The sequence below is a fragment of the Microcaecilia unicolor genome, chromosome 8 (assembly GCF_901765095.1).
Source record: "Microcaecilia unicolor chromosome 8, aMicUni1.1, whole genome shotgun sequence".
NCBI lineage: Eukaryota > Metazoa > Chordata > Amphibia > Gymnophiona > Siphonopidae > Microcaecilia > Microcaecilia unicolor.
Genome location: NC_044038.1, coordinates 173,101,024 through 173,120,587, shown reverse-complemented (window position 1 = coordinate 173,120,587; position 19,564 = coordinate 173,101,024). Strand labels below are relative to the sequence as shown.

The 19,564-nt window shown below is 45.1% G+C and overlaps 1 protein-coding gene across 1 annotated transcript in view; it reads left to right on the top strand.

Moving 5' to 3' along the window:
* PDLIM4 (PDZ and LIM domain 4) overlaps positions 1 to 19,564 on the top strand; it is a 122,295-nt gene that overhangs the window by 34,081 nt on the left and 68,650 nt on the right. Inside the window, exon 2 of the mRNA XM_030211541.1 lies at positions 15,426 to 15,577. Within this exon, the coding sequence (XP_030067401.1) occupies positions 15,426 to 15,577 (152 nt within the window). The remainder of the gene's footprint in view (positions 1 to 15,425; positions 15,578 to 19,564) is intronic.

Here is a 19,564-nt window from a genome sequence, read left to right as displayed (position 1 = left end):
TCCCTGATCTGTACAGGTTTACTGCGTTCATTTCAGTTTCTGTAATTGTTGTGACGAACATGGGCCTTGTGTGTACTTCTGTGTTTAAAATATGAGCTTCCACTACTGCTGACTCAGAACTTCATAAATGCAGAGTACTTGCATAAAAGCTTAAGAATGGCCTCAAGGAAGGAGATTTTTTAAAGACAGAGAACCACCATAACAAAAGTGCACACTGTTGATTATTGTTTTAAGCATAGGAATAAAGGAAATAATGTACATCAGGGTGAAAATAAATGAAAGGTAAGAAAATGCCTAAATGAGGCAGCACCAGAGACATGGAGCAGGCAAGTTAATGCTTGGAGAAATCTGACTAACTCTATTACTTTGAGATACACTGTAACATATCGTTCAACAGGGTTGATACATTTACATCATTATTATTTCAACAGACATCTACGAAGTATCTATACTGAAGCACTAAACCTTAAGCATTACATGGAAGGATCATCGTTATTTTATTCTTTGGGGAGGTTGGCCACTGCTGGAAGCACTATACTGGGTAGATGAACATAAGAGTATTTATTATTATTATTTATTATTTGTTACATTTGTACCCCACATCTTCCCACCTGTTTGCAGGCTCAATGTGGCTTACATGGTGCCGGAGAGGTGTTGGTAGACTCCAGAGTAAACAAATACTAGGTTAAGTTATGGTAGCCGTACTGGGTCAGACCAATGGTCCATGTAGCCCAGTATCCTGTTTTTCAAACAGTGGCCAAGCCAGGTCACATACAGAGTTTAATTACATGTTGAGTGAAGAAATATTTTCTCCGATTCGTTTTAATTTTCTACATTGTAGCTTCATCGCATGCCCCCTAGTTCTAGTATTTTTGGAAAGCGTAAACAGACGCTTCACATCTACCCGTTCAACTCCACTCATTATTTTATAGACCTCTATCATATCTCCCCTCAGCCGCCTTTTCTCCAAGCTGAAGAGCCCTAGCCGCTTTAGCCTTTCCTTATAGGGAAGTCGTCCCATCCCCTTTATCATTTTCGTTGCCTTTCTCTGCACCTTTTCTAATTCCACTATATCTTTTTTGAGATGCAGCGACCAGAATTGAACACAATATTCGAGATGCGGTCGCACCATGAAGTGATACAAAGACATTATAGCATCCTCATTTTTGTTGTCCATTCCTTTCCTAATAATACCTAACATTCTATTTACTTTATTAGCCGCAGCAGTACAGCCTTAAATTTACAGGCATGTTAAAAACGCTAATGCACCTTAGTAAACATACCCCTTAATGAGGAAAGATCTCATATAAAACACCATGCTAAAGACATGGTATATAAATCCTAATCCTATATAATAAAACACACCTCCAACATTCTGAAGCTGACTGCATGGCTGAGGCATTCCTGCTCTCTGTATCCATCTCCTGAATTTACATCACATACTTCTGGGGGTTCGTCACAAGCAGAAGTGACCAACCACACCAGGTTTCTCGGCTTCAGAATGTTGGAGGTACATTCTATTAAATAGGATTGGTCAGTTCCTTGAAGCACAGCCAGAGCTCAGCATCTTGCACAGTAACGCTCAGACGCCAGAGAGAGAGAGGGGGGGGGGGGCTGACACCAGAGATAGGGAGGGAGGGGGGTTTGACACCAGAGTGGGGGGGAGGTATCTCTGTCACACACTCTCTCTCTCTCTCTCTCTCTCTCTCTCACACACACACTCTCTCTCTCTCACAGTCAATGTCTTTCTCTCTCTCACTCTCACACAATGTCTCTCACACACTCTATGTCTCACACTGTATCACATTCACTCTCTATGTGTCACACAGTCACTCACACACTCTCTTGGTCTCATACACTGAGTCTCACAGAGAGTCTGTGTCTCACACACACACTCTCTCTCTCTCGCACACACTGTATCTGTGTGAAACACACACTCTCTCTCTAACACTGTGTCTCACATATGCACTTGCACACACCAGGGGCGTATCTGGACTCGGGCGGTAGGGGGGGCCAGAGCCAGAGGGAGGGGGCACATTTTAGCCCCCCCCCCCGGCGCCACCGATACCCCCCCCCCCCGCCATTTCCGGACCCCCCCCTCGTCACCAATGACACCCTCCCCCGCTGCTGTCACTTACCTTTGCTGGCGGGGGACCCCAACCCCCCGCCAGCCGAGGTCCTCTCTTCCATGCAGGCTGCGCCGCTGCAAGTTTCAACGTTTCCTGTTCTTCTGAGTCTGACGTCCTGCACGTACAACGCGTTGGACGTCAGACTGAATTCCAAATTCTGAGTCTGACGTTCTGCACGTACGTGCAGGACGTCAGACTCAGAAGAAAAGAAAGCGTTGAAACTTGCATCCTGCACGGAAGAGAGGACTTCGGCTGGCGGGGGCTTGGGGTCCCCTGCCAGCAAAGATCGGCGACGGGTTGGTGGCGGGCGGGCGGGAGGGAGGGGGAGCTGGAGAGGGTCTGTGGTAGGGGGGTCCAGGGCGAAATCTGCGGGGGCCCAGGCCCCTGTGGCCCCACGCAGATACGCCCCTGGCACACACTCTCATTCTCACACACACACTCTCTCACAGACACACTCGCACCCAGACTCACTCTCTCTCTCTCTCACACACACACACGCACATTCACTGTCTCTCTCACACACAGTCACTCTCACATACACACTCCGAGGAAAACCTTGCTAGCGCCTGTTTCATTTGTGTCAGAAACGGGCCTTTTTTATTAGTAAATAAATAAATAATATATAAAGACAATCATATTGTATTACATTAGCCCTCTGGCCCATGTCTTGGATCTGCCAGTCAAAGGGTTAAACATTTACTTCTGCAGTAGGATGGTGGGCTATATCTTTTGAGTCTGTGTGGGGGGTGGGTCTCACATCAACAACACTGTGTGGCCAGATAGGGTAACCAGCACCCTACTGAGTGTAAATTTCCTGGGTGACTTCCAGCTTGTGATGAATAATCTCGGTATATAAAATTCAGTATAATACTCAACAAGTTCCAAATGCCAGATATTTTCTCAGTTCTATACGGTATGGCTTTATTATAACTAAATCTCAGATTACACCAGCGTGGGATTAATGTGTCGACCACAATTGTTTACAAAGCTAATTGCAGCGAATTTCATAGGAGGTAAAAGTACACTAATCCTGCTTTATTATCCTCTATGAACATGTTGCACAGTCCCAGAGCTTTGCTGAAGAGGCAGAAAATCAGAGAGGTTAGTGTGGTAAGAAACAAAGTCAGGGTTTTATAGCTGCAGTCTATCGCTCCAGGAAGAGACAGCCCACACACAGGGAAGTCTGTCAGAGTGCAAGGGTCGGTGCAATTCTGAAGGCACTCTTGAAGAGGATCTGACTGTAGAACCAATAACTCAAATGCCTGGACCCTGAGGGGAAGCAGAAGTCAGGCATTAACCTTGTCCTGCAGGATAGGGGTGGGGGTCTGCAGATGAAGAGGTTCATTTCCTTTAATCCAAGTTATATTTTACTTTATTGCAACAGTCTTTTTGTACTGTACTTTGTTTCTGGCTTTGCATTATCATTGGGGCAATAAAGGTTTATTTTCCCCTTCCCTTCGTGAAATTTTCCAGCAGATTTTGTTGTATGGTGTCCTTTCTTCTGTTGTGTACTTATTCCCTTATGTGCCATGCAGTTAAGGCCAGGCCTAGCCTAACCGTCAGGCAACCAGGCAGTCACCTAGGGCAGCAACTTCTAGGGGGCAGCAAAGAATAGCTGCAACCAAATAAAAGAATAGACCCTGCCAGCCACACCATGAACCATCAGTGTGTACTTTCACCTGCAGTAAGAATGAGCAACTCTCAAATAGTCCATTTACTGTTGTGAATGGCTTTTGGAAAAGAGGCTCATTATGCGTGCATCTCTAAAACAAAGTTTATGATTATTATTATTATTATTTATTACTAGTAAAAAAGGCCCGTTTCTGACACAAATTAAACGGGCGCTAGCAAAGTTTTCCTCGGAGTGTGTATGTTTGAGATAGTGTATGTGCGAGTGTGTGTGTGTGAGAGAGAGAGAGAGAGTGTGTGTGTGAGAATGAAAGTGTATGCAAGTGCGTATGTGAGACAGTGTGAGAGAGAGAGTGTGTTTCACATAGATACAGTGTGTGCGAGAGAGAGTGTGTGTGAGACACAGACTCTCTGTGAGACTGAGTGTATGAGACCAAGAGAGTGTGTGAGTGACTGTGTGACACATAGAGAGTGAATGTGATACAGTGTGAGACTAAGAGGCAGATGCACTAAAGCTAAATGAGCCTTTAATGACTCTCCAACGAGGAAAATTTGATCCGTTGCATGCATCAAAGGGCTTTTACCGAGGAAGCCAGCAGCTAACGAAAACGGAATGGAGATGAGCAATTAGTGTGAAAACCCCATTGAAACGACATGCACTAACCTTTTCCGATTGCCTTTACGCAGGAAAAAGGCAGGAAAACTAACGAGAGGTCTGGACCACTCGTTAGGTCAGCTCTGTGGCAGGAAAAATCATTAAGAGAAAAAATAAACAAACTTTGAGCCAATCCCAGCGCATTAGCAGAGCTAAAAGCGCTGTGATTGGTCCAAAGGACGTCAGAAAAACAAAAATAAATAAAAATAAAAAAAGGATCGGGAGGGGGCAAGGGCGCTCATCAGGAGCGTCCTGTACGGACGGCCTTGCCCCCCCCCCCGCTGCTCGCCACTTTCCGCCGCTCCCCCCACCCCGAAAAAGCAAAATTCGAGCAGCCCCTGCCCCCTCCCTTCCTCACTACTCTCTCACCTCAGCTCCACCTCCCGACATCCTCCGTCCTGTGCCCCGCCCCCTTTTGGGGTCGTCGCCGCCATTCCCCTCTTCCATCGGGCCCCCCTCCCTCTTACCGGGCCCGTGCAGCGCCTCTCTCCTCTGTCCGAAGGCGCTGCACGGGCAAGAAGAAAGCTGATGGCTGCCTTCGCCCAGCTTCGATGGCGCGTCTTTCTCCTGCTGGGCCCGCCCCTGTCTGACGTCAGACAGGGGCGGGCCCAGCAGGAGAAAGACGCGCCATCGAAGCTGGGCGAAGGCAGCCATCAGCTTTCTTCTTGCCCGTGCAGCGCCTTCGGACAGAGGAGAGAGGCGCTGCACGGGCCCGGTAAGAGGGAGGGGGGCCCGATGGAAGAGGGGAATGGCGGCGACGACCCCAAAAGGGGGCGGGGCACAGGACGGAGGATGTCGGGAGGCGGAGCTGAAGTGAGAGAGTAGTGAGGAAGGGAGGGGGACCGGGGCAGCTAGCATTTTGCTTTTTCGGGGTGGGGGGAGCGGCGGAAAGTGGCGAGCAGCGGGGGGGGGGGGGGCAAGGCCGTCCGTACAGGACGCTCCTGATGAGCGCCCTTGCCCCCTCCCGACCCTTTTTTTAAATTTTTGTTTTGATTTGATTTGGGAGCCATGTGCTTGTGATTTGACTGTGTTTTGACTGTTTGTGGCATGCGCAGAGCAGCTAACATAACGCTTGGCTGCTCTGCGCATGATTTGGGGGCCGATTAACGATGTGTATTGTGATTCTTTGGTACATTGTACGTTTCAATACCGATCTCAGCATGTGTGACTTTTTTTTTTGGTGCATTTTTCGTTATTTTAAAATCGTTAGGGACTTTAACGATTTAGATTTTTTTACGTTTGGTTGCTGCATCTGCCTCATAGAGTGTGTGAGAGACAGTGTGTGAGAGTGAGAAAGACATTGTGTGAGAGAGAGAGTGTGTGTGTGTGACAGAGATTCCTCCCCCCCCCCCCCCCCCCCCCCTCTCTGGTGTCAGGCCCTCCCTCCCTCTCTCTCTCTCTGGTGTCTGAGTATTACTGTGCAGGAAGCTAAGCTCTGGCTGTGCTTCAAGGAACTGACCAATCCTATTTAATAGAATGCACCTCCAACATTCTGAAGCCGAGAAACCTGGTGTGGTTGGTCACTTCTGCTTGTGACGAACCCCCAGAAGTATGTGATGTCAATTCAGGAGATGGATACAGAGAGCAGGAATGCCTCAGCCATGCAGTCAGCTTCAGAATGTTGGAGGTGCGTTTTATTATATAGGATTTGTTGCATTTGTATCCCACATTTTCCCACCTCTTTGCAGGCTCAATGTGGCTTACAATACATCATGAATGGTGGAGAAGTATAAGAAATAAACATTTAGTATTACAGAGGATTTTGGGTAACATGATAGTGAAAAAGCATGATATTAGTATAGCAAGCAAATGTTATGAGACATTTCTGATGCCCAAATAGGTGATTTTGTAGGATTGTTCTGGAAGAGATGGTGTTGGGATGGTCATGATTGTTTAATTTTCCAAATCTTGAGGGAGGGGCGCTAAGGGGTCTAAAAGTGAATTGAGAGGGGGTGCAAGGCTAAAGATTTGTCTAGGGGAGTTAACATCCTGGCACCAGCCCTGACTGAGCCATTCCTGGTTTTACTAATGCTGCACTTGTCTTCTTGATCAGTGGTCATCAGCCTGACTCTCAGAGATTCCCTGGGTGAGTTTCATTTTCAGGTGAATATGTATGAGAGAAATTTGCATGAACCACCTTTTGTTGAATGCAAAGGTGTCACATACATATCCATTGTGAATACCGTGAAAATGAAAGTGGCCTGGAGAATTTCCAAGAATCAGATTGAGGACCTCTGTTGTAGATGCAGTGGGTTAGCATCAGGACTGACTCAGCCAGTCCCAGGGATGTCCATAGTCCGGTATCCCACAGCTGAAAACTGACCCTGTGGTGTCCTTACAGTAAAGTGGAGTATGATTTGTGGGCTTTTCTTATTTTAGCTACAGTTCAACAAACCTTGAAGGTCCTTTTAGAAGGCTTTCATGGCTTTTACACATGTAAACAGTGGCCTTTCAAGTGCAAATGACCAGAGTCTGTAAATAACTATTTTAGAAAGTGGCCTTTAACACATGGAGGTCTGTGGTTTTCAAGGATGGTGTGCACCTGTTTTAGATGGGCTGGAAAAATATGCATTTCCAGTTTTACATTGGCAACGCATCAGTTAAAAATCTGCCCTGACCTGAGGAAGAAGGTTCTGACTGTCAAAAGCTAGTCAAAAATGTATTGAATTAATTCAATAAAAAATGTATCATCTTATTTTTCTTTTGTTTTATTTCTGTTTATTAACTACTAAAAGACCATCTGGATATCAGCATTTACACCTGCTCTGAAGCAGATGTAAGTGTCAGCAAACAGCTCATTTAGACATGGGATTTGCCCCAGTGATTGAGTAGCAATTGTGTGAACCTCTCTGGTGTTTAAAACCACCTCAACATTGCCTGAATTGGCTCTTCCTGGGCCTCTGCATTTGTTTAATCCAGCAGTTGCAGACACAGGTTGTAAAATCATCACTTGCACTTTGAAAATCTCAACTGCTGCTGCTCTTTTGTTGCTTATTAAAAAGGCTGTTCCCGCTGGATGTGCCAGCACTTACACTTGTCTTTCCTAGCATCCTCACATGTGTTTTATAAAAGGCTCAGCATTCCACAAGTCTTGGGTAAAATACCCAGGAAATTGTGCATGCTCAAAGTTGGATGATCCAAATGCTACCTAAATGCCCTATGCAGAATTGACCGTCATGAGTTGCAACCTGTACAGAGTTTGCAGAGGGCTCTGCCATCTTGTTGAGATGAAAGATGCTCTATAAATGTAATGATCCCTAGATGAGGGTAGCAGATTACAGTGTGATTCAAAGGTCCAGTGTAGGATCTGAGGCTATGAGCTGAGGGCAATCCCTTCTTTGTGTCTTGGTTGAGGCTAAGATCTTGTACATAGCAAAGTGCAGTTACTTACCTGTAATGTTGGTTCTCCGTGGACAGCAGGATAAGTCAACCACATATAGGTGACGTCATCCGACGGCTCCCATTGAACAGAAAAAAGCTCTCCAATAGCTCAGAGAGTTTGTTTGGTTTTTTAAAAATCCTCTGAGCATGTGTGGAGTTCCCACCTCCTCTCTAGGTAGGAACGCCCCTGTACCTTCCCTTCCTTCTTTAGCCTAAGTTTTCCGCTGTTCCCAACGGTCGGTTTCTTTTTACTTAGCTCTCCAAAAGAAAAGAAAGAAGACTTACCAGAATCATGCAGGAAAAGGACAAAAACAGCTTGAAGTGGTGCCTCAGCTGCAACAGGAAGATTAGCACCACGGACCCACACGATTCGTGTGTCCAGTGCTTGGGGCCAGATCACGAATCTGAGCCCTGCTTGCATTGGGCCCGCATGTCTCCGCATGCACGCAAGCAAAGGAAGTGCATCCTCTGAGAGTACCTGAAGAGGAAGGGCACAGCAGTGCTTCCAGCCACGTCCTCCTGAGCAGCTACAGGCCACAAAACATCGCAGGTAAACAACCTGCCAGCTGACTCCACCATGCTACCTTCTCTTGCCTTGGTTTGTTCTAAGGCTGCACCAGTTGAATAATACTTTGAAGAAAGTGTTAATTTAGCTGGGAAGATTCCTTGACCTGGATAATGTCAGAAACCCCTCCCTGCTGATCTGTAGAAACAGAAATAAACAGAAAGATGAATCTTAGGAAATGTTAGGAGATACATTACATAGAATGTTTCCATCTATACTGATACAACAAGCTGAAAAACTAACACTCTGAAATAGTCCGTAAATAGGAGATTCTGGTTTGGTAGGACATCCCATAGGACTGTGACTGTGACAGAAAGGTATCTTTACCACAGAAGCTGAGCATCCTGGGAGATAAAATATGACACAATTTACTGTTTTATTAAATAATCTTGCATTTCTTCATAAGTACACAATACACATCATTCTTTATTTGTTCATAACCAATAAAAGCCTTCAACATTTGTCCAAGCTAAAATCAAATGGAATTCAGCGAGTGACACAGGTTGGTGAGGCAGCCATACCTCTAAAATAATAACAAGCTATACCACGGCTCCTAAAAACAGGAAATGAGGAACTGGTATTGATTCATAGAGACACAGAAAGGATATGTCATTTTCGACTCTGGTGCATGTTAGTAAGTAAATCTTGAAATGTTTAGAGAGCGTGAACTTCATTAGGTTAGCGACACATACTGATAATTCAGAGTAGGAAACCAAGCGGAAAGAGTGACTCATGTATTTCCATTTAGGCAGGGTCTGACCTTGACTTGGCATTAGCTTTGTTTTGTTAACACACCCCACAAACACTTCAGGACTGTGCCAGACTGGACAAAATAGAAAATGTTTTGTATTGGGGCAGGGAGCTTGCTGCATTTTTCAGATGTTACTCTGATGAAATCATTCACTTCAGAAGAAACCCAGTACTGCCAGTTTGCAGAGAGAAAGGTTTGTTGTGGTCATCCAACTGGTCTGCAAGACAGCTATGTAATTCTGGGGCAGACGGACCAATTTAATTCATCTATTGTTCACACAATAAGCAAATAGTGGAGGAGTAGCCTTGTGGTTAGCTAAAGGGCTGATGAAAAGGAAGCCCAGTTCAAATCCCCATGTCTGTCCTTATGATCTTAACCCTCCATTGCCTCAGGTACAAACATAGAGGTTAATATTTAACCATTGGCAGACAGTGGTTATTGGTTGCTGCCAGCTTTATGCCATGTCTGGACATTGGCATTGAATATCTGGGTATGTGTGGACAGCCAGCATTTATCCGGTTAAGGTCAATATTCAGTTCTTAACTGGATAAGTTAAACCAGACAAAGATAGGATTGCTATTTAAGAGCTGACTCCACCTCGACTCTGCTCCCAGACACCCTCCTCCTGTTGCTGAATAGCCATAAGAATATAAGAATAGCCATACTGGGTCAGACCAATGGTTCATCTAGCCCAGTATCCTGTTTCCAACAGTGGCTAAGTCAGGTCACAAGTACCTGGCAGAAACCCAATTAGCAACATTCCATGCAGAATCCCAAAGAGTAACAAGATTCCGGAATCCCAAAAAGTAGCAAGATTCTATACAGAATCCCAAAGAATAGCAAGATTCTGGAATCCCAAAGAATAACAAGGTTCCATACAGAATCCCAAAGAGTAACAAGATTCCAGAATCCCAAAGAGAAGCAAAATTCCAATGCTACCAATCCCAGGGCAAGCAGTGGCTTCTCCCATGTCCATCTCAACTGGTTTCAGCTTAGGCAATTAGAGGGGATATTCAGTGATACAATCTGGGCAAGTGCTGTTCAATATCCCTGGATAGGTGCCTGAGCACCATTTAACAAAGTAAAAGCCTCTTCTACCTTATTAAATAGTTTTGAATATCAGCTCTTTAGATTATAAACTCTCTGGGGACAGGGAAATACCTAGTACACCTGAATGAACTCACCTTGAGCTAAATCCAAATAGATTCAGGATGGTGCACATCTCACATGTTTGTGTTGCAAGGAACCCCAGGACATGATATATTTTATGTGTAAGTTTACCAAGAACGAAGTATAGAAACATGCATTCCAGGGGCGTAGCCAGACACACAATTTTGGGTGGGCCTGGGCCCAAGATGGGTGGGCAGAAGAACGCCACCCTGTCCCACAAGTGATTTGGTCTCTCCCTCTCTCGCCTGCATGCAATATGATCTTTTAAACATCCCCCTAACCTGAATACCTTTTAAATAGCAGATTTTCACCGGCAGTGAGCAGCAACTAATACACACTGCTCATGTTGGCCCCACAGTCTTCCCTCTGATGCAACTTCCTGTTTCCACATAGGCGGGAATACATCAGAGGGAAGGCTGTGGAGCCAGTGCGAACAGTATGTATCAGTCGCTGCTCACTGCAGGCGAAGATATGCTATTTATAAGGTACTGTATGCAGGAGGGACAGTTGCTGGGAGTTTTTGGCTGGTAGGGCTTGGGGATCCCTGCCAACCACATTATAGGTATGCTGCTACTAGGTGGGCCTAAGCCCAAAGTGGGTGGGCCTGGGCCCACCCAGGCCCACCCTTGGCTACGCCACTGATGCATTCATTTGTGCTCTCCTCAGGATGAATCTGCTCTCTTGTTCGCTCTTCTTCTGTCTCTCATAAAAATACAGCTACTGACCAAGAAACTGCCTGTAAAGCCTTCTTTTTCTTGCACAGATCCTCTGACATGGACTAAAGGGAAAAATGCAGATAAGGTTTCCTAAACCACCTGTTACTGGTGTACATAGGGCCATAGATGGTGTTGGGGAGAAGGGGACCACTGGGAGCTAGATTGGAGATTTATTTATTTATTAGGATTTATTTACCGCCTTTTTGAAGGAATTCACTCAAGGCGGTGTACAGTAAGCATAGATTAAACATGAGCCATAGGTAATTACAGCAGTAAAAATATTCAATTAATACAAAGTATGGCATGGAATACTACTTGCAACATCAGCACAATACGTAATGGAACATTATAATTGATAGTGAAAGGTAAGGCAAAGTTGTAACATATAGATGGGTAAGAAAGTAGGAAGAGTTAGAAAGTAAGGTGACTGATTTGAAGAAAGTTGCACATGAGGTCAGAGAGATGGTTAAATATGATCTCAGATAGGGTTGGAATGGATAAACATGTCCTGCTGCAGTATGTTAAGCCTGAGTCACTCCTTGTGTGTGTGAGTGAGATTAATAAGTTAGTTACATCTTCCATTAAAGGCCTGGTTGAAGAGCCAAGCTTTCACCTGCTTCCTGAAGTAGAGATAGTCTTGTGTTAAGCAGAGCCTTTCAGGCAATGCATTCCAGAGTGTGGGGGCTACTCCGGAGAAGGCTCGCTTGCGAATATCACATCGTGTAATGACTTTTGGAGGGTGTGGTTAGTGAAAGTCCTTGGGAGGACCTTAGTGTCCTTGGCGGTGTGTGGAGGATCATCCTATTCTTCAGATACTCGGGGCCATTTCCTTTCAGGGCCTTGAAGATCAGACAGAGTTTTAAATTTAGCCCTGTATTGTACTGGTAGCTAATGAAGTTTTTGCAAAAATGGTGTGATATGGCCACGTCGCTTGCAACCTTGAGTCTTGCTGCTGCATTCTGAATCAACTAGAGCTAGTGCAGGCCCTTTGTAGTCAGGCCATTGTATAGTGCATTGCAGTAATCCAGTCTTGATGTTATCGTGGCATGCGCAACTGGGATAAGATTTACCTTCTCGATGTAAGGAGAGAGGCAGCATAGCTGTCGCAAATAGTAGAAGCAGCTCTTGAAGGTTGCTTGGATTTGGGGAATCAGAGTAAGTGTTGAATTTAACTGTATTCCAAGGTCCCTGACTTGTGGTTTGAGGGGAAGTTCATACTTCCCAAAAGCGATTTTGATGTCAGGTATGTATCCACTTATGTTAGGGACCCAGAGAAGCTTGGTTTTACTTGGGTTCAGGCAAAGTTTGTTGTGTTTTGCTCATTCTTGAATTGATGTTAGGCAAGTAATCAGTTTATTCAAGGTTGTAGGTAAGTCAGGTTCAATGGGTATGAGTAGCTGGAGATCATCCGCATAGATGTAGAACTGAGTGTCCATTGACCGAATCAGCTCAGCTAGTGGCTTGAGGTAGATATAAGGAGAGCCACATCAGCCTTTTGAGTCAGTCTGTGCACACACACAGTGTGGTACAACTGGTAGGTCACTTACTGCACTATGACCCGAGTTCAAATCACACACTGGGATTTCAGTTAGGTAGCCCAGCTTCTAGCCAACCCAGCCATCCCATCTGCTTCAGTCAGTAAATGAGTACCTAGTGTTAGCCAGAGGGTAATCACGACTGGAAGAGGCAATGGCAACCCTCCCCCCTAATAGTTTGCCAATAAACCATCACAAATGTGGCAGCCCCCATAAGTCATTCACAACTTGCATACAGGGGACTAACTTTACTTTTATAAGCACACAAGCCCCATAGAGAAAGGAATCCTGTCCTCAGCATTAACAATGTGCTGGTCCATTATAGGATGCAGCTATTAGTCTTTCAATCTGAGCAAGTTCTCCCTTTCCTAAAGTTTGTAAATTGCAATTCATTCTCTTGTTAGCCTGTCAGTGGCTTTCTCTTCCCCAGACTTTGAAAAGGCCCCTTTGATCAGGGGGCTAAAACACATTACCTTCTAATTTGCCTCAGGTCAGGAAGTAAAGGCTGTTAAAGGAGCCTAATTAGCCGTTCCCACCATTAAGAATCTGTACTGAGGGTGTGGAAAAGAAGCAGCCTGCCAAAATCTAAGGAGCCAGAAGTTAAAGAGAAGAATTCACTGACAGAAGATTCTGTACCACAGAGAAAACCAAGGCATCTCAGGGAACATTTTTCAGGACTAGACCATTGCTTTAATGAGCTTCTGATCAGGATACCAAAAGTGAGGTTCAGAACCATCCAGGACTGTAAGGAATTTGACATTAAAATGATTGAACACTTCAGACCTGTCAAGAGCTTAAAAACCCGACACATACAATTTTCTGCCTATCATAGTAACACATCAAACCCATTCACTTCCCCTTCGCAGTACCATTGCAATGCATTTTCTTTAGATTTAATCGCTCGCCTTTTCAAATCTGGAGTCAGATGTTGCCAGCCTGTCCTATAGTAGATAGAATAGCAGATACGAGAAGCACTTATTCAGCTATTCCTCTCTCAGATCCCCTACAAATTGGGCTTGAAAGCAGCGTGAGTGAGGAGAACTTGCTTTTGTGACAGAAATATAGTTCAACGGTAAGAATGGGAGAAATATGGCAGGTGTTACCAGTTTAGAGTATTAGTAACCCTCAGGACAATTCACTGTGTGTCACAGGAGGTCAAGACAGGGCATCATGACCCTCGTTCATAAATTAGTGAAGGCCTTGTAAACTATAACCTTTCTGTATATGGGGAATAGGGGGAGTTGAATGGTACAATAATTAGTCTCGGTCATTAAATTTTGTATCTGATTCAGAAAAACAACCTACAAATTGTGCATCTGTTCACATTTTTCAGCATCTGATATATAGATATCTAGAGATATTTATCTACATCCACCTCTATGACTATTAGTTTAGAAACATATCATAATCACCTACCTTTATTTATTTGGCTTTAGCTCACATCTTTTTCAGTAGTAGCTCAAGGTGAGTTGCATTCAGATACACTGGGTATTTCTCTGTCCCTGGAGGGCTCACAGTATAACTTTGTGCCTGAGGCAATGGAGGGTTAAGTGACTTACCCAAGATCACAAGGAGCAGCAGTGGGATTTGAACCCAGCCACCTCTGGATGTCAAGGATGGTAGGATGGTGCTTGAACCACTAGGCTGCTCTTCCACTCCATTTGATGTACCACAAATTTATTAAATACATCTAAACAGTAAAATAAAAATCAAGGAAGAGAAAGGAAACAAACAAACAAGAAAACAAGAGACACAGCACACAAAGAAGGGGATTAGACAGACGAAGAGACAAGGCACTATTTTATTTATTGCATTTTATTTAGGTATTTATTTATTGGGATTTATTAACCACCTTTATGAAGAGAATCTGTCCCTTTCATTTGGTGGACCTTTACTGTGGAAAAGGTTACCTAAAAAGTTGCACCTTGCTGCAGATTTGGTTAGGTTTAAAAAACAGCTGAAAACATATTTTAGGCCAGTGTTTCAATCTTGAGGGTATTGGTGTATGGAAACTAAGCAAATTGTCTACAAATGTTGAGTATTGTTTGAATTATGTATGTTTTTATTGATAATTGCTTAGTTATAGGTGAGCTAGAAAATTGAAAATAAATAAAGGGAAAAGAACAATATTTGCATGGGTATATTGCATATATATATATATATATATATAGTGGGGCTTGGGTAGGACTAAAATTTACAAGTGGATTCTGCATTTTACAAGGGGAATACATGTGTTCTGGGAAAAACCTTCATGCTAGGCTTTACACCAGCTCCAGGCTCCAGGTAGATTTTTAAAAAATGCTCATATCAGCAAGGGATGTACATGAGGGATTAAGAGAGCAAAGACATCCCTTCTCTGATTTGCTTTCTGTTTAATAGATATTAGTTTAATAGTGGGTCCCCTCATCTTAGTACTCTTTGAAAGAGTAAACCATCTTTTCCTATTTACTCGTTCTACCCTACTTTTTATTTTAAGGACCTGCTTTCTTCTCCAATCACCTCCTTCTTGTGTCCATCTTTTTCTTATCTATCTCTATCTCTATCAATTTCCTCTCCCTGTTCTCCCACCTTCTTCTTCCCCCCCCCCCCCCCTCCATGTTACTCTTTTGAGTTCCTTCCTTATCCCTCTTCTCTAACACTGCCTTTCCTTATGGATCATAGCTTTCCACCACCTCTTTTGGCCTCCTTGTGTTATATCTTCCCCCAGGTCACTTTCCTATTCCCTTTCAGGTTTCTTCTCTCATTTCTCCCCTCTTCCCCCCCCCCCCCTCACCATTTATCAGGTTACTTTCTATCTCTTTCCTTCATGTTCCATATTGTTTCATCTCCTGTTGTACAGAATAAAGTTCCAGAGATCTTCGCATTGATAAGTAACAATATCACGCCTTTTACAGATTAATCCTGGGAGTAAGGCTGCTCTGGCAAACCTGTGCCCTGGAGATGTTATTCTGGCTATCAATGGGGAAAGCACAGAGAGCATGACTCACCTAGAAGCTCAAAACAAGATCAAAGGATGTACAGACTACTTGACACTGGCTGTGAGCAGGTATTGTGAACCTGGGATTCCTTAAAATGAATTGCATCTCTGTTCAGTTCGGTTATCACTGTGCTCTTGTTTGCATTTTACTGGTTTAAAAATATCATTTCAACTTCTCTATAAATACAAGGGCTGTGCAGCCTGAATATTTGCATTTCGTATCGTTTCCTGTGTGGTTTACAGGACTATTTGTTTTTTTTGTTTAGGGTTTTCCCCTCTATTATTTCAATATGGCAGCAATATCATTAAAAGTGTGCACTCTTGGAAAAACTGTGCACTCTTCTGGAAGACTGCACACTTTTCACAAAGAATACACACTATTGCAGGCATTCTTTCCTGATAGTGTGCACATACGTGCACTAGTCATACATGTGTGCATTATCGGATAGGAGTGCACTCTCTTTGGGAATCGTGCACACTCTTGGTGAAAAGTGTGCACGCCTTCAAAGAGCGTGCTCTGTTCTGTCCTGGAGTGGCAGAAAGAAGTAAGTTCACCTAGGCTCAAAAATAAGTTAAGAGCCAGATCCAGTAAATGGCACCCAGAGGATGGGAAGATCTGCACCAAACACTAGTCCTCTAAAGGTCACTTAGTGCTAAGTGACCTAAACCTGGTATAAATGCTGGCAGGGCTGCCGAGAGGGGAGGCAGAGGGAGCAAACTTCCCTAGGCCTGGGCCTCCAAGGGGGGCCCGGCGCCGGGGTGTCTCTCCCTCTCCCAGGCCGCTAGCACCACAGTCCCCTGTCTCCACCTGTCCACCTGCCTACCCTCAGCTCCCTCAACAGCCCACTTCTGTCTTCCACCGGGCCCCCTGCATTAAAGAAAAAATCTCTAAATTGGCAGCGCAGTGCCTCACGTTTGTGTGAAAGCAGCAGATCGCCTCGGGCCTTCCCTCACTGTGTCCTGCCCTCGTCTGATGTAACTTCCTATTTCTGTGAGGCCTGGGCACAGTGAGGGGAGGCCCGAGGCGATCTGACACTTTCGCACAGACGTGAGGCACTGCTCGCTGGTGCTGCGCTGCCGATTTAGAGTTTTAAAAAAGTGCAGGGGGGGTCCAGTGGCAGACAGAAGGGGGCTGTCGAAGGAGCTGAGGGTAGGCAGGTGGAGATGGGGGACTGCGGCGCCGGCAGCATGGGTGCAGGAGAGGGAGGCAACAGCAGTAGTGATTGGGGCAGGGGCCCGGGGAGGCCTTGCCACGGGCCCGGCTCAGTCTCTTGGTGGCCCTGAATGCTGGCACACAACAAATGGCAGTTGGGCGCATAAATGACCCTATTCTATAACACTGGGCCTAAATTTTGGGAATGCCTCTGACCCGCTGATGCCCTTCCTCAGTCCTGCCCCCTTTTGAGTTGCATATGAGACAATTTAGGCACTGTAGAAATCAGCATTTATGTTGGGTTGGTAGGGTATGCCTTTTTAAACGGGTTAGTTTTTAGTGATTTCCGGAAGTTTAGGTGGTTGTACGTAGTTTTCAAGGCTTTTGGTAATGCGTTCCACAGTTGTGTGCTTATGTAGGAGAAATTGGATGCGTAGGTAGATTTGTATTTGAGTTCTTTGCAGCTTGGGTAGTGCAGATTTAGGTACGTTCGTGTTGATCCGGATGTGTTTCTAGTTGGTAGGTCGATCAGGTCTGTCATGTATCCCCGGGCTTCGCCGTAGATAATTTTGTGAACCATAGTGCGGATTATGTAAAGCATGCCTATATTTTATAGAATAGGCTTAAATTTCCATGTGGTATATAGAATATATTGAGCGCCTCTCCACATGACCAAATTTAGTTGTGGCCATTTTTTACATGGTGTAAATCCCGACGCCTAAATTAGGCACATTGCAGGTGTATTCTATAACAAAGTGCCACTCAGTCAAAGAAATGAATCGGGTTCATCTGACAAGACCTACCTCTAGTAAAACCGTGCTGCCTCGGATCCTGCATCTATTGGATTTCAGAAACTGCTCTATCCTTTGTTTTAGAAATATTTACATTTACTTACCACAGAGAACAGAATAATCAACCTGTAGTTCCCTACCTTCTCATTACTTCCACTTTTGTGGAGAGGGATCACATCCGCCCTTCTCCTATCCTCCAGGAACCCCACCCAAAACTGGCCCAGCCTTATTGTGGCTGGTGAGGATCCCCAAGCCCCACTTGAGAGAAAATGGAGCATGCTCAGGAGGCCAGTGGGGTTGACAGTGGCTACACCAGGACAGTGCCACTGGCTACCCAGCTTGGAAGTATTCTGGCTGGGAGGTCTCCAGCTGGTGGGTCATAAGAATAGGTTTGAGAATCACTGCCATACAATTTCCTGACAACTCTGAGGGGCTTGAAGAAGAGTCCTGAGAGACAGAGGAAATGATATCTCAGTGGACACCAAAGCTTGAATTACAGGGAAATGGAGCAAATTGTCATGAGTGGTGTTTTAACCTACCAGATTTTCTGATTTAACAAGATGCAAGTGATCCTTTGAGGACTGTGTCTACACAGAGAAATACTTGCAAGTATATTGGACTCGAAATAACAAACACAGAAGGGGCTTAAATTGGCACAAATGTGACCCTTGTAAATGGTAGTGCCAGTTATCAAATCTACTGTCACCTTGGTCTTTTGCACATCGTTCTGCCAGGTACTTGTGACCTGGATTGGCCACTGTTGGAAGCAGGATACTGGGCTAAATGGACCATTGGTCAGACTCAGTATGGCTATTCTTATATTCTTAGGATTTATTTACAACCTACTTGAAGAAATTTATCGATGGCATCATATATATTCATCATTCAATCATGATGTTTCAGGGTGCGCAAGGGCACACCTCTTTCCAAGGTGGATATTGAATCTGCTTACTGCTTTTTACCCATTCATCCTGTGCAGTGGCGTAGCAAGGGCAGGGCGGTGGGGGCGGTCCGCCCCGGGTGCACGCTGCTGGAGAGTGCAGAGAGCAGCCGCGCGCCTGTCAGCTCCGCTGGTTCCCTGCTCCCTCTGCCCTGGAACAGGTTACTTCCTGTTCTGGGGCAGAGGGAGCAGGGAGTCAGTGGAGCCGACAGGCGCGGGGCTGCTCTCTGCGCCCTCCAGCAGCCAAGAATGCACCCGTGGGGCTTGATGCGCCCGGGAGGGGGCTGTCATTGCGCTGGGGGGGGGTGTCTTGCTGCACCCTGGGGGGACGGACACCGCTGCACCTGGGGGGGGGGGTGCGCAGCAGTGATCAGCCCCGGGTGGCAGCCGACCTAGGATCGCCGCTGATCCTGTGTCCTTCCCTCTTTTGTTTTTTTTTTGCTCAGGGGCAACTTCTATTATGACAAACTGACAAATGTGTGCTCATGGGTTGTTCTGTGTCTTGTTCTCTGTTTGAAACATTCAGTTCATTATTGCACTTGGTATTATGTTGGAAAAACAAGCTGTCCTCTGTTGTACATTCCTTGGATGACTTTCATTTCGTCAGCCCTGCCCTCGGTGATAGCTGTTGTACTTTTATTGCAGAGCTTCCAAGCATCACCCTCACATAAGAATAAACCATTATTCTTACTAGGGTACAACAGAACCCTCCCCATCCCCCCACCCCACCCCACACACAGTTGTTCCTGAAAGCAAAGACTGTCAGAAGACATGGAACTGGGCAGACCACATGACCCTTATGGAATTTATCTGCTTACATGTTCCATGTTTCTATAATGGCATCATCTGTTGTAAGGAAACGAGAGATCATCAACATAAACTAGCATCTAATACCATACCCTCTGCCTATTTAGGTAACAGACCTGAATGTAACTCACCTTGAGTTACTACTGAAAAGGGTGTGAGCAAAATCTAAATAAATAATAATAAAAAAAAATCAGCCATATTGCTTTAAGGTCTATCTATCCCCCCTTCAATCTGTTCAGAACTCTGCTGCACGTCTTATATTCCGCCTGAACCGATATACTCATATCACCCCTCTTCTCAGGTCACTTCACTGGCTTCCAATCAGATACCACATACAGTTCAAGCTTCTCCTTCTCACCTACAAA